At 41.9% G+C, this 16,028-nt stretch overlaps 1 protein-coding gene across 5 annotated transcripts in view; it reads right to left on the bottom strand.

The window, feature by feature from the left end:
• The window catches only part of STIM1 (stromal interaction molecule 1), a 182,713-nt gene that overhangs the window by 48,622 nt on the left and 118,063 nt on the right, over nt 1-16,028 (bottom strand). For all 5 annotated transcript variants that reach the window (XM_049651464.1, XM_049651473.1, XM_049651492.1 and 2 more), the window contains one exon: nt 4,165-4,279. In XM_049651464.1, the coding sequence (XP_049507421.1) occupies nt 4,165-4,279 (115 nt within the window). The remainder of the gene's footprint in view (nt 1-4,164; nt 4,280-16,028) is intronic.

The raw sequence follows: 16,028 nt of genomic DNA on the forward strand, positions 1-16,028 counted from the left end.
AAAGTTCAGAGTCACACTAGAATACCAAGTACTTTTGCTTTTAGCTGGAATCATTTTAGTTAGAATCAAAATTGATAGTTTAATATGTCTTTGATCTATACAAATGGAGAACGAAATTGTTATTTAAGTTTGGCAGATAGCATCTTTTAAAATCTCATGTCCAGGAAAGGGGAGAAAAAATAGACATGATGTACTTTGTTTAGAAGAATGGAAGCCATGCTTTAGAAGAGAGTCCTCTTAGGTCAGTCCTCCCAGCACCCCTTCTAAGGACACTGTTACTATTTCCCCTAGCTCAAATATGCAAACAATTCTATTTCTCAAAGATTCTACAAAATCTACCTGGCATCCCTTCCTTTAAAAAAACTACCACTCCCCCTACCTCACAGGGCCTTAGAGGGACTGGAAATTGCTGCCCCCTCCCCCACAGTCTAAGCTCTCACTACCACTACCTTACATAATAAGTCTGTGATACAAACTATGCCAATCTGATTTTCCCTCCACCATATCTCACTGTTGAGCAAAGATACTTAGATGAAAAATGAACGAAGTGGAGACATCCAAGAGTAGCCAATTACAAAAGGCCAATCCCCTAGACCCTGCTGCTGGGATCCCTGGAGTTCCCCTTGTTCTTGATCCTTCCTCAGCCCTGTTTGTTCAGCTCCTTCTTCTTTAATTTTGTACAACAAAGAATTTGGTGGTCTTTGTCTTCAAAGACCCTTCAAATTTGGTGTCAATTTGGTGTCAATTTCCCTGGTGATAGGAATATCTTTGTTATTCATGGTGGGGCTCCTTGGATCACACTTGAGTTTGAGCTAATGAGATGACTCTGGATGGGGACTAGTTGCCAGAAAGACCAACCAGCTGACTAGAGGATTGGGGCTTTGGGCCAGGAGATATCAGCCCAACCATCAGAAAGGAACAGGGGGGCTGGAGATGAAGAGCTGTCATGCAGCCAGTGATTCAATCAATCATGCCCATGTAATCGGACCTCAATAAAATCTCTGGATCCTGAGGCTCAGATGAGCTTTCTGGTTAGCAAACACATCCATGATTAATATGCTAGGGAGGGTGATATGTCCTGATTCCAGGGGCAGAAGACACAGAAGTCCCAAATTCAGGACCCTCCCAGACCTCACCCTATTGGTCTCTTCTTTTGGCTGGTCCTAACTTTTATCCATTCTAATAAAATTGTAATCAGAAGTACAGCACTTTCCTGAGTTCTGTGAGTCATGCAGTAAATTACCAAACCTGAGGGGATAGTGGGAACTGTGATTTGTAGCCAGTCGGTCAGAGCAGAGGTGGCTGGGAACACCCAGGGTTTATGGCTGGTTGGTATCTAAAGTGAGAGCAGTCTTACTGAGGACTATGCTCTTAATTTGTGAAGTCTGTACTAACTCTGGTTAGAAAGAAGTGCATTACATTATTTCATCAAACACTCTCTGCCTCATTTTCCTCATCTGTAAATGCAGACCATCATAGTATTTATACTTCAAAGGGTTTTTGTGAGAAATGAATTAACATATATAAATCATTCAGAACAGTGGCTAGCACACATCAAATATCATGTAAATATCAGAGTAGTTTCTTAGTTGTTGCTGTTTTTATTATTGAAGTCCAGAACTGGCTAATGTAGCAATTATCAGGCTTTTCTGTTAAAATCTAAACAACAGGAAGGAAAGACTGGCTTTCAGTATCAGTCAGAAAATGTTAACAACTAATCACATAGATGGTACTGACATTAGTCAGCTAATGTTCTGAACACAAATGAACACTGCTGATATCTATATCATCTAGCAAAACTCAGACCAGCCACTTTGAGTGACTGCCAGAGTATTACATGCTTTTTGTAGCTCTGGAAATCATCACTCCAGAGATTAGGGGCCTTGCTCTAATTAATGAAGCAAATTGTTGGGAGGAACAGTACCCATGAAGATTCTTACTTTTAGCTTGTCAAACCACCAGGCATGACACATAGTGAGAAAACCCTAAAATGATACATACATGTCACTTCTCAGCTTAGCTGTGAGCTACATCACAGTGCACTGGAATATCCCTTGCTCACCAGTAATGGGGACCAACTCCTCAAAACTCATTCCATTGTCTTCCATCTTCCTGTCATTTAGAACACACTTGGAAGTGTTCCAAATAGTTGCTGAGTCCAGGAATAAAGTTTTTACCAGAAAACTGTCTTGGCTACTTTTTAGTATTATGATTTACTCCTGTTTCTGCCCTCTCTTGGTCACTTTCCCTTCCCAGCTACTTGTGTATGAGCTTTGAGAAGGCCAGGAATGCTCTCCCTGCCATCTTTCATTCCAAGTTCCCACTTATGAAACCCACTCTTAAAACCCAGGCGCCATGTCCTTATGTTGTTACAGAAAAAGAAGAAAACTAAAATTAAACAGTACTAGTAGATTTTTCCTGGCAGTGCCAGTATAATTCCAAAGATCACTTCATTGCTTGATTTTTCATCAGTAAACAGCCTGAGTTGCTCAGGAGCTATTAAACAAAGCCCCCACAAGGAACTCAGCTTTTAAAGATTTCCAGAAAGCCGTCTGTAAAGCTAACTTAAGCTTCTTCTAGATTGATAAAAACACAGAGTTAATAAGAAGTATCAGCCTGTCCATGCCAGAAATAGGACTAGAATCCAGGTCTTCTTGCTTTTTTTTTTTTTTTTTAAGTTTATTTATTTATCTTGAGAGAGACAGAGTCAGCTCAAGTGGGGTAGGGGCAAAGAGAGAGGGAGAGAGAGAAAATCCCAAGCAGATTCTACACTGTCCGAGCATAGCCCGATGTGGGGCTCTAACCCACGAAGCTGTGAGATTATGACCTGAGCTGAAACCAAGAGTCAGAAGCTTAACTGACTGAGCCACCCAGGCACCCCCAGGTCTTCTTGTTTTAAATTTAATGTTCTCAACCTACCTTATAGATAATCCCTTCCAGATCTAAAATTCTATAATCCTAGGTAAGATTAAAACAAAAATAAAAACTGCCTCATTCCTACCCAAACTGGTTTTTCTCTACCACCAGACCAGCGCTTTCAACCCAGATGGCATGGAAAAGCCTTGATCCAGTGAGCAGAAGGTCCAGGTCTGAGTCCTAGCTTTACAATGTACTAAATGCATGACAATGAACAAGTAACTTTATAAATCTAGGCCTAAGGCTCCTCATCTGCAAAGGAAGGGCCCTGATGGTCACTTATGTTTAACCCTTCTTAGCATCAAGACCTATCTTATGAGACCCTGCAAAGAGACCGCTTTCAATCCTTTTAGTATCAAAGGACACTCTAGCCACAGATAGAGATGGAGAGGACGCAAAAACCCTGTTTTTCCCTTCCTTGTCAAGCTTCACACTATTAGATATGCTCTTTCACTCACAGCTCTGAAGCAAATGTTTCAGGAAAAAAAAATCGTAGTCCTGGTTTAACAATTTTATACATGAAAAATAACTAAAGTGTTTATTTAATAAGTTCAACATGAGTTAGCAGAGTGATGTGAGTGCTGAAGGCTCCAGTATCAAATCAGACTGCATTAGCTGATGTGCAGAGTCCAGAACTAAGAAACTGGCGATCCTGTTCAACTCTGTGCTGGTCAAGCCATTCCTGCGGGTCTGTGTCTGACTCTAAGAACTATGATCTAAGAAAGATATTAACAGAAATGTTCACAGGCAGGAGACCAAGAGGAGGAAGAGGCTGAGAAAACATGTTTTCTTCAAAGAACCTGGCTATTTAACCTGGAAAAGAAAAGACTCAGGGGAGATTCCATCTTACTTCCACCCAATCTTTGAATCATCTAGGACTCAGCAGAGCTGAGACCAAGTAGAGACTGATAGAAGGAAGGGGCTGCCTCAAAAGGCCAGTAAGCTCCCTACCTCTGGAGAAGCAGCAGAGACTGTGGTAGGTAGGAAGGAGACAGGTGGGGATAGAATAGAACCATTTAGAATTCTAATGAAGAGCAGCTCCAACTCTATTTGAAGCATCTTCCCCCTTTCCCAACATGGTGACTAGATTCAGTCTTAATCAGTGACTGTATGTAGAACCATTTTAATAATTTGCTCTTTACAAAGCACTTTATACTCATGTACTTTTAAGGCCAAGTTGCTGCCCATCTTCTTCTGTCTTCTCTAAATCTTCCAGCAACTAGGATTGATAACCAAGCTGCCTATTACCTTCTGAAGACTTCCATGCCTTCCACAGGTCCTCCACACTGATGAGCTTATCCTCACCATGGAAGGTGCTGTGTTTCACTGTCGGATCATGGTAATTGAGGTCTTCCCTCAGGAACTGCAAGGAAAAAGCACACAAGTCACAAGGGATACCTAGGGTCAGCCCACCGAGATCTCCACACAGGCTATCTAACTTTCCATAGCACATTCCATCCACCCAATGTATAAGTGTACCACATCACTCTTATGTCCTTCCATGTGCATATGTCCTAGCTGCCAACTAGACTACCTCTTCTTCTTTGTTGTATGTTTCACTTGAAAAAAAAAAAAAGAATAAGCAATTTCTTCCTCGTATTTTTTTAATTATGGAAAGATAATAAATGATAGTTAACTGGAATTCAATACACTAGAAAAAGGAAGAAGGATAGGGAAAAAGAATTAACAATTTTTTGATCACCTGTTTATATACTAAGCAATATTCCAAGAACTTCTACAATATTTTCTCATCTAATCCCCACAACCAATGAATTATCACACCTATTTTACAAACGAGAACAGAACTACGCTAAGATAATGCAACTTGCCCCCAAATCACATTAAATTTAGAGAGGTTTAATTACTTGCTATGATGGTTTTAAAATATGTCCACAATTCTATGATAATCCTCCCACAAAAGGAGAATTCCCCTCCCCTGGAATATAGGCTGACATTTGTGACTCATCTTCTAACAAACAGTTGGCAGCAGTGATGTCGAGTGGCTTCCAAGGGTAGGTTAGAAAAGGCAATACAGATTTCACCTGGCCTTCTCCATTTTGGGACACATGCCTTGAGAGCTCTGAGCCAACATACATGAAGCCTGGCTACCCCCAAAGCCACCATTATGGCTAGAACATATGGAAAGACTACATAGAAATATAGACAGATATCTGAGCAGCCCAGCTATTTGTCTCCCCAGCCCAGGACTCAGACAAGTGACTGAGACTTCAGGTGATTCCAGCCCCCAGTTTTTGAGTCACTGCATCTGATGCCAAGTGGACACAGATGAGCTGTCCCTACTGAGCGATGCCCAGATTGCAGATAAATAACAAAATAAATGTTGCTGTTTGAAGCCACCGAGTTTTGGGGAAGTTCGTTATACAGCATTAGATAACTCAAACATTTGCTCAAGTGATGAATTTGTATTCCAACCCAAGATATCTGACTTTACAGTCCAAATTTTCCCCCAGCACTATATACGCTGTCCTTTAAATTACTGGTATTTCTTTTCATAATATACACCCTTATAAGAAGAAAAGCCAAACAAATCAAAGCTTTTAGAAATTTAACTGGTAATTAACTTCACAGATACTCATTCAGCCAGATTCTTAACCTCATTAGTATGTACAAGATTGAACACTTGATCCCGGTTTTCCCTAGAGCCTCAAACATCAAAGAAATATGCAATTTTGATCACTATGTTTTTAAAACATAGTGTAGTAGGATTTTCAGGAAATGTCTCTTATCCTTCTTTTCTTACCCTTTGTGTCTAGGAAAGGGTCTGACCCAGCATAACATCAGTAAATGTTACTATCTAAACAAACAGACTACTGACAGATTACCTAGACCCATAATCAAGAGGTGATTTCCTCCCCCTGGGTTTTGGGGATATTAAGACATCTAAGACTTAATGACTCAGGAGAGAAGTTTGAAGCAAGTCCACACTGGAGCACTCTCAACCGAGTCAGAATATAGCCTGCTGGGCACAAGGAACTTGACAGTGCCCACAACTATAACATGGCACCATCCAATACAACTTTCTGCAATGATGGAAATGTTCAATATCTGTCCTCTCCAAACAGTCCCCACTAGGCACATGTGGCCACTGGGCACTCATAATGTGGCTAGTGTGACAAACACACACACACACACACACACACACACACACACACCCTGAGATTAAAAAAAAAAAAAATTAATGCAGAGCTAAATGACCACATGTGGCTAATGGCCACCTATTGGGGCGCAGCTCTAACCCATTCTTCTACCTGTGGTTTGGGTGTGGCCTGGCTACACTCCCACAGAGGCTGGAGTGGTGTTAGGAAGTCAAGACGTCTCGTGAGATGAGGAGATAAAGGCAGTGCTCACATGCACAGGCTAGACAGCCCTTCGTGCCCTCCAGCCTCAACTAAATTCAGTTGACAACAAGGGTTAGGTTCTCCAGCTCCCCAACCTCTTATTTGTAATTGGTGAGAAAATTTATTTTTTAATAAGGATTATGCAAGTGACATGGTGAAAAGCCCAGAGCAAAAAGATTTTGTTGATTCTTAGAAAAACTAAACTGATTAAAGTATTTTTTATGGTTTTTTAATAGTCAGCCTTTTAAGGCACCTGACCTTTGATTCATTATATGCTGTAAATTGCGAATTTAAAAAAAAAAAATTTTTTTTTTTTAACGTTTATTTATTTTTGAGACAGAGAGAGACACAGCATGAACGGGGGAGGGGCAGAGAGAGAGGGAGACACAGAATCGGAAGCAGGCTCCAGGCTCCGAGCCATCAGCCCAGAGCCTGACGCGGGGCTCGAACTCGCGGACTGCGAGATCGTGACCTCAGCTGAAGTCGGACGCTCAACCGACTGAGCCACCCAGGCGCCCCTGTAAATTGTGAATTTTAACAATTTTTCCCAAGTTGCCACGCTGTTATCCCAACCCCATTCATTAAATTATCTTTTATTCATTTTTAAAAATGCTATTTAGTAATAATTAAGTCCTTATATATAGTTGAGTATATTTCCAGGCTCTGCATTCTTCTGCACTAAATGATATTTCTTTTTTTTAACTAGTTTTTTTCAGTCTATTTATTTTATTTTTGAGAGATAGAGAGAACACAGGTGTGGGAGGGGCAGAGAGAGAGACAGGAGACACAGAATCCAAAGCAGGCTCTAGGTTCTGAGCTGTCTGTGCAGAGCCCAACTCGGGTCTCAAACCCACCAACTATGAGATCATGACCTGAGCTGATGTCAGATACTTAACCGACTGAGTCACTCAGGCACCTCAATCATATTTCTATTTTTGTGCTAGCCCTTGACTATCTTATTATACTTTTTGTTTTATTTTGTACTTTAATAGTAATTTCTAATGCCTGGACCCCCTGTTTCCCATGGCTCTTATGTTTCAGAATACTTCTTGTCAATCTCAGCTGTTTATTTTTCAAAATTAATTTTAGAACAATTCTATTAACTTATTAAGAGTCTTCTCTCACTGGAGGCGAGAGTGATGAGATCACTAGGCCTTAAACAACAGACACTGGGACATCTCAGGGGGACACAGTCACAAGTAGTCAGACAGCCAGTCTGGGGACAGAAATTCATTAATTCACTTAGTCAACAAACATAAGATTTCTAAGTACCAGGCATAGTTCCAGGCACTAGAAATTCAGTGAGTAGTAAACAAAACAGATACAGATCTTTATCCTCACTGAGCTAATATCCTCTTTGGGTGAGAGAAACAGTAATTCCTATAAAGCAGGAAAGAGGAATATGGAATGACAAGAGTACTGGTATTGGTGGCTTGTCATTTTAGAGGAGTCAAGGAAGGTTTCATTAAGGAGGTACACGTACCTGAAGGAGATGTTGGAGAAAGGCAAGCAGAATAACTGGGACAAGAGTATCTCAAGAATAGGAATGGCAAATGCAAAGGCCCTGAAGCAAGAACATGCTCGGCTTGTTCAAGGAACAGTGAGGAGGCCAGTGTGGCTGAGAGAAATGAGAGAGGTGGTGACTAGTGATAGACAAATCCAGGGAAGAAATCAGGGGTCCAGATCATAAACACCCTTGTAGGCCATTATATGGGCTTGGATTTCAACTCTGAGAAGGAAGCTGTTAGGGGACTTTGAACAGAGATGCGACACGATCACATTTGCATCTCTTAAAGGATTGCTCCAAATGCTGTGCTAGAGAGCAGACTATAGGAAGGCAAGGGCAGGGAAACCAGTCAGGTGGCTACTGCAAAAACCTAACTTGAAACGAGGTAGTAATGTGGGTATAATGAAAAGTTGTCAAGTTTCGCACATATTTTAAAGAAATCAAATCTGTAATCCTCAGATTACAGATACAGGTATACCCTGTGTTGGTCCTCCAAGGTTCTAATCCAGACCCTCCTAATCTAAGACTACAGAAACACACATCATGTGCATGCCTTAGGAGTAGAAATGCCAAAATATCCAAAGAAGGGGATTTTCTGCCATTCCCAGCTAACTCTAGGAAACCACCGGATGACACATACCAGCTGCTTATTGGGAACCAATAAGAAATAGACTGCTTTTTATAGCCAAGTCTGATCACTGAGGTATATGGAGAACAGAGAAGCTCATGGGAAGAAAGTGTAAGGGGAAGCTGCACGTACAGGGCTCATGTACAGGCTCTATTCATGCCACAAACCATGCAAAGAAGGAATGGGGTCGGAAAACAAGACCAGCAAGAAGAGGTGCCAAATGAGGACTATGCGCTGACAGAAGTTCTGCCTGAAGGAAGGGCCTGATGCTGAGTGGAACAATCAGGCCTCAAGAGTAGGAAAGGCAGGGGCGCCTGCACGGCTCAGTCAGTTGAGCTTCTGACTCCTTACTTTGGCTCAGGCCATGATCCCACAGTCATGGGATTGAGCCCAGCGTCAGGCTCCACGTTGAGCTTGGAGCCTACTTGAGATTCTCAATCCCTCTCTCTCTCTCTCTCTCTCTCCCTCTGCCCCTTTCCCACTCTCACACACACTCTCTAAAACAAGCAGAAAAGAGTAGCTAAGGCAGTATACTATAAAGAGGAAGAGTTCACAACCTATAGAAACAGACCCCTTACTTCCTGTGTGACTTTCGGGCAAGGTATTTCGCCTGTTTGAGCCTGTTTCCCACTCAGAACGAGTGAGGACTAGGCCTCCCTCTCATCTGAGTGTGACAAGTTGTAAATGAGACATGCTTGCAGAAGTCCATAAACTGCCTATGCACCTGTCTTTCAGTGGCCCACAGAGTATCTTCTAAACTGAACCTATATTTAAAAACTAAATTTCACACCAAGAAAGTTCAGCTTTTCAGTCTACCTTAAAAAAAAAAATATATAAAGATCTAGAAACACCTGAGTTCCTAGATTTTAAGGGCTTAAGGACTGTAATTTGACTGGAAGAGAAAAGGTGGCTTAGGGACCTGTCATAAACTGGTGTCCGCATAGCAAGCACATCATTTTTATGTAGGTTGTCCATTACAAATTAACTTCAAAATGCAACATTTTATGAAGATGTTGTTATTCACATTTTACTTAAAGCTAAGAAAAAATCAACTGTCCACATCAAAGGACATTATGTGCGTGTTGTCATTTGGGGCAGCGTGGAGATGGGGGAGTTGGTGCTGAGGGAGGTCATGAGGGCCTCAACCCCCACCCCCAGGGCACCACTCCTGGGTTTGCACACTGACCTGGCAACAGTGTGTGAGAGCTGAGCATCAGCTGCCTCCTTCTGAAGAGGCAAGTACTCTCTAGTGTGAGAGCAGAGAGCTTGTGATTCCTGATGCACACAAAAGCACTCTCTGTAAATTGTAGAGCACAACTCAAATGTTAGTTATTGTTATTGGCAGGAGGGTGAGATAAGGATACGGAAAGTAAGAGAAAAAGCTTCTTCGTCAAAGGTGATGCTTCTGTGCTGTGTATACCCTTACCAGTGTTATTATGTGTCTATCCCCCTGCCAAACCATCTATGCTTTGATGAAGGTCCCAGTTATCCAGCCATAAACATAGCAAGCAAGAATGCTGTACTGAACTAAAACTCCAATGCCCACCGCAGTTGGGGTAGGCACTGCCACAGATTACTCTGCACACCACCCCACAGCCAACTAATAGCTGAAGTCTGGTTTAAAAGGAAGTTTAAGAGCAATGAAAAGCAAAAACAAAACCAAGCCAAGAGGCAACTTTTGATTCCCACAACAAAGATTTACTATTTCTGACTCAGAACAAGCAGCTCTTCTCTCAGGAAGGCCTAAGAAGGCTCCCTACAAGTCTTGCCTTAGCATGGGGATGCAGCATTGGCCAGAGCTACAGCTCAGGAGCAATCTGAAGAGCAGGGAGCAGCTGTCACTAAGTATATTTAGCTCTGAGCTCAGAAAAGTGATCTCTGTGGCGGTGGCACAAAGAATGCAACCCCATCCCCACCCCAAGTGAAGCAGGAGTAAAGAGATGTGGGTGAGAGTGGACAGGAGGGGAAACGTCTCTGTAGAATTCCCAACAAAACAGGCCCAGCCAGCTTCATCAGTGAGCAGAAGTCACTGATGTAAAGCTAGAAGCAGAGCAGGGCATCTCTGGGCACAGGGGTCCAGGCAGGTCTCCCGGGTATTTCCTTACAACCAATTACTCCTTCCTCCCATTTCCAACTTCATTTCCGACTGTTCACCTTCCACATCTCCCAGACCAAACCTCACCACCTCTACTCTCACTCACCACTCCCCACACGCAATATTTAGAACACTCAAGACACATGCCCCAGATCTAAGATGCTTCCCAACTCTCGTTCATCTCTTCAATGTCCACCAAGGACCCACATTTTAGCTACAATAGCTCTAAATGCCATTTGTACAAAGTGCTGGGACTTGGATGTCTCATAGATGAAGTATCTGTCCCCAGTGAGATCAGAAGCTATTGCCGAGGGCAGGGAGATGAGAGTCATTTCTCACACACCTTTGTACATCTAGTCTCACTTCTGCCAGTCCATCCACCATATTAGTCACCAGAATGACCTTTGTAAAGTACAAATCCATAAAGTATACCAACTTTAAAACTACTTAAAATTTTAACTTAAAAACTACTTAAAATTTCATGGCTCCCCGTTACCTACAGAATAAAGCCCCAGCTTCTTGGCCTCACATTCAAGGCTTTTTACAATCTAGTCATAGACTAGCTTCCCAGGCAGCCTCCTGGCCATTTTCCCTCCCTACCAGGCACCTACACTTCAGACAAGGAGTCAAGAAACTATGGCCATGGACCAAATCCAGCTTGCTGCTTCTTTTTATAAATAAAGCTTTACTGAAACATAGCTACAGTCATTTATTTATGTACTGCCTATAGCTGTTTTCATGTTACAAAGGCAGAGCTGAGTTGCTGTGACAGAGACTGTATGGCCAACAAAGCCTAAAATATTGACTGTATGGCCCTTTATAGAAAATGTTTGCCAACATTTGCTCTAGATACATCCAGCTACTACAGGCTCCTTGAATAAACCATACTCAGTATAACTCTAAGCCTTTACACAAGGTGTTCCATTTAAAATATTTTCTCCCTGTCTTTATCTGCTAAAGAAAAAGTCACTGCCTCTGTGAAGTTTTCCAGACCTCACCCAAGCAAGTTAATTGCCCTACTCTCTTTGTTCTCTTAGTTCTCAGGGTATATATCTATGGCAGTACTTATCCCATTACACTATAATTACTATTTAATTACCCTCCTCCTTGCTATCCCTAAGCAACTCAAATATAGAAACTATGTTTTATTTGTCATTTATCTCTAACCAATGTCTTACACATTCTCTGGAACACCTAAACAAATAATTAATTTAGCTTCATAAGCCCACCTCCAAGCATGGGGCCTGGCACACAGCAGGGTATGTGGCTATTAAATAACTGAATGAGGAGCATCTGGCTGGCTCAGTCAGAGGAGCATGCGACTCTTGGTCTCAGGATTGTGAGTTTGAGCCCGATACTGGGTGTAGAGATTACTTAAAAATAAAATCTTGGGGCACCTAGGTGGCTTGGTTGGTTAAGCGGCAGACTTCAGCTCAGGTCATGATCTCGGTTCATGGGTTCGAGCCCCACATCAGGCTCTGTGCTCACAGCTCAGAGCCTGCAGCCTGCTTCAGATCCTGTGTCTCCTTCTCTCTCTGCCCCTCCCCAACTCATGCTCTGTCTTCTTTCTCTCTCAAAAGTAAATATTTATAAATAACATAACATAACATAACATAACATAACATAACACAACACAACACAACATAACATAACATCTTTAGGGGCACCTGAGTGGCTCAGTCGATCAAGTGTCCGAATCTTGGTTTTGGCTCAGGTCATGATCTCGTGGTTTGTGGGTTCAAGCCCTATGCTGGGCTCCACAGCTAGCAGTGTGGATCTTGCTTGTGTTTCTGTCTCTCACTCTCTCTCTGCCCTCCCCCACTTGCACTGTCTCCATCTCTCTCAAAATAAATAAATAAACTTTAAAAAATAAAATAAAAACTTAAAAAAATAATAAGTGAATAAATGTCTCTCACCCTACAACACCCAGCAGGGTGCTTAGCTTACCATAACTAGTCAATGTGTCTTTTGTCCCCTACACAAAAGAAAGAAAAAGGTCCCCCAATTGTCAGCCAATCTAAAATACAGATATTCAGCTAGGGGCCAGGGGGTTACTTACATTGGCTTGGATTCACTGTAGGACGATGGTTCAGAGCTTTATTCTAGAGCCAGATTGCCTGGGTTTTGAATCCCAGTTCTATCACTTTGAGTGTATCATGCACATCATTTGTAAAATAGGGGCAACAGTAGTACAAAACTTCATAATACCCTCATGTTGAGGGTATTACAAATGAATTGATTCACATATCAAACTCAGAACAGTGCCTGGCACAAAATATGCTCTTCTATGTGTGAATGAAGCTCTCTCTTAAATATGAATATATTTAACATATTGTAAAAGGAATATAAAGATACTAAGAATGTGCAACCCCGGAGCCCACTATTACAGTGATGCTGATCTCTCACATGTAATGGACATCCCAGAAGGAGGTAAAAGATAGATATTTCCTAAGTGCTTGCTATATAAAGGCCATGTGCCAAGAGATCAGCAATAGAGATAATTGAGACGCAGCACTTGTAATCGACTGACCTTGAAGGTCTTTTCTGTCCTATTCTATGATTCTTATTTTGAAAGCATTAATTCCAATTAAAATTAAAATTAAAATTTCACAACGATATGCAAGACCCACCTGCCTCCTTTGCCACATCAAATGCCACTTCCTGCCATCTCCAGTGATAACAAATTACTCAAAATTCTCTGAAAGTTACCAGGCTCTTCACCAGTCTAACGTCTTTGCATATGCTATTTCCTTACCTAAACACTCTCTTTCTTCTCCCAGTTGTTCCAGTCATCTCTCCAGACCCAAATTACATGTCAGCAACTTTACGTGTGGATATAACTAACAGGCCTGCCTCTTCTGTGACTCCATCACAGCATTCACTCATCCCACTGTAGTATTCTCATCTGTTGACATATTCTTACCTACATCTACCACGAGAGGAACTTCTTTCAAGGCAGCAACGATGCTTTTCCTTTTACTCCTATATATGCAGCACCCAGCACCCAGCACCCAACACATATGCAGGTACAGAGAATCCCTCTGAGTTTGAGTCCTTGTCATGGAATCATCATCCTTGATGTCCTCAGACCATGACACTGGGCACATGACAGAGATCAAATCCTAAAGGTAGCATCTCAAGTTGTAGCCTTCTAGGTACCTGGCCAGAATGGCAAAGACTGGGAGACTTTTGGGACCAAAGTATACAAGCTAGCCAAGAACTACTCGCTGGGGAATCTTTGTCTTATGAAAGGAGGACAGAAATAGGTCACTAATTTAAAAATACTTCCCCAGAGAAAAGGGATCATCTTCTTAATTGAGGTCAATACTGCCATATTTTCAGAGAATGAATACACAGCCCCAGACAGAATACATTATGGGTATGCATGTTTTTGAAAATTGATGAATTAGAGGGGACTTCTGGCTTGACAGTATGAGAAGCTCCATGGACCCACTATCCAGTGAAACAGTGAAAATTATTTTTTTAAAGCACTGTTTAAAGTCTCTGGGAATAGTCCTAAGAGCATACAGCAAATGAAGAAACATTTGCTCAAGAACATCTACTAAAACTCAGTAGGAACTGTGAGAGTCTATAGTACCTGAATTAACACCTGCTCCCTCTCTCCCTCCCCACTTCCAAATTGGTAAAACAGGAACTCCACTCCAGACTAGAGCAGCCAAGAACAGGGTTCTCTGTTCCCCAGGCTCCTAACTGGAAGGCTATCTGCCTGACAGAAGGCATATCAGCATATTTCATCCTGCCTCCAGTTACCTGTTGTTAAGGCTATGTTCTAGGTGAGTCCAACTAAGAAGTGGGCCCCCCTTCTTCCACCCAGGCCCACTCATGAAGCAGGGACTTCACCTTGGATGCAGAGTCACTGAGGATGCTGGGGCCCTGGCTTATAAGACAGCAATTATCCTCTGGGAGAAGCAAGCCAAGCCAGCCTGAAGCTACTGCCACACCTCTGCTGAGCGCTCAGCTCCTAAAGTCGATATATCACTCAAAGAGAAGCACATCATTATCCCCACCTCCAGCTCTAGAATCATGGCTCAGAGATTTTGCCTGGGTGGGGAGCAGGCTTACACAGAGTTTCAAACCTCTTCCCAAAGGAAATTATTTTGTTTGCAACAGAATGTGAAGGAGTTCAAGACCAAGAGCATTCTCAAACACAGTGAAAGCTGTGGTAAAAAGGCATTTGAGAGGAGATGGGTGGATGATTAGAGATAGAAGCTAACTGTAGGCTGGAGAATTTGCTGGTGGGAACTGGGGAGAGGGCTAGGAAGAGCCCTCCTGGGGTAAGAACAAATCTCAAACACTTATCTCAGGAACTATCCTTTCAGAGGAGTCCCAATATGATTGGATCAGAGCAAATTTATGCCCAGAGCATTGCTGAAAACAACAGAGTAATCAGATGACAACTAATGGAACTTAACACCTAAATGTGGCCAGAAAAAGACAGAGTCAATGAGAGCCCTACCCAAACCACTGTCATCCAAAGGTGACCATGGCCATATCTAAAGCTCTGAGGAGCAACATGAGAGGCTTCACACAGTATAGGGGAGTAGGGAGTGAGGGTGGTAATGGACCACTAAAATGATCTTGCCAGCCACCAAACAAATAAACAAGCAAATAATGACAAGGCCCAGAGGGGGTTGGACCAATACCCAGAGTCGCTACAATATATCACAGAAACATCCAGTTTCCAACAAAAATATATGAGACATACAAAGTAATAGGCAAGTATGACACCAGAAAAAAACACAAGCAAAGAAAACTGTGAGAGCAACCAAATTTCAGATTTAGCAGAAGAAGTCTTCAAAGAAGCCATTATAAACATGTTCAAATACTAAAGGAATGTGTGATGACAATGTTACACCAAATAAAGAATATCAATAAATATAAACTACAAAAGAGAACCAAATGGATGTTGTGAAGTTGAAAAGTACAATAACTAAAATGAAAATTTCAGGAGAGGGGGCTCAACAGGAGATCTGAACCAGCAAAAGACAGAATTGGCAAATTTGAAGAGAGATTGAAAGAGATTATATAATCCAAAAAACAAAGAGAAAAAAGAATGAAGAAAAACAAACCATCTCAGAGAAACGTGGTACACCATTAAACTCATATGCATAATGGGGAAATCAAAAGGAGACAATAAGGAGAAAGAAGCAGGAAAAAAAGTAGTCAAAGAAATTATGGCTGGATAATTTTTGGCCCAGGCAACTGAAACAATGGAGTTGCCTTCAACTGAAATGAGGAAGGCTGTGGGTAGAGTAGGTTTTAGATGAGGTGATACTTAGAATCCAGTTTGGGGCATGTTAAGCTTCAGATGCCTTTAAAATTCTTAGAAGAAAATACAAGGAAAAATATGATGTTGGATCTGACAATGGATTCTTAGGACATCAAAAGCCTGAGCATTGACAAATATAAACAAATAAACTGGACATCATCAAAATGAAAAACATCTGTGCTTCAGAGATCATCATCAAGAAAGTGAAAGGTAGGGGCGCCTGGGTGGCTCAG

Source organism: Panthera uncia, chromosome D1, assembly GCF_023721935.1.
Source record: "Panthera uncia isolate 11264 chromosome D1, Puncia_PCG_1.0, whole genome shotgun sequence".
Taxonomy (NCBI): Eukaryota; Metazoa; Chordata; class Mammalia; order Carnivora; family Felidae; genus Panthera; species Panthera uncia.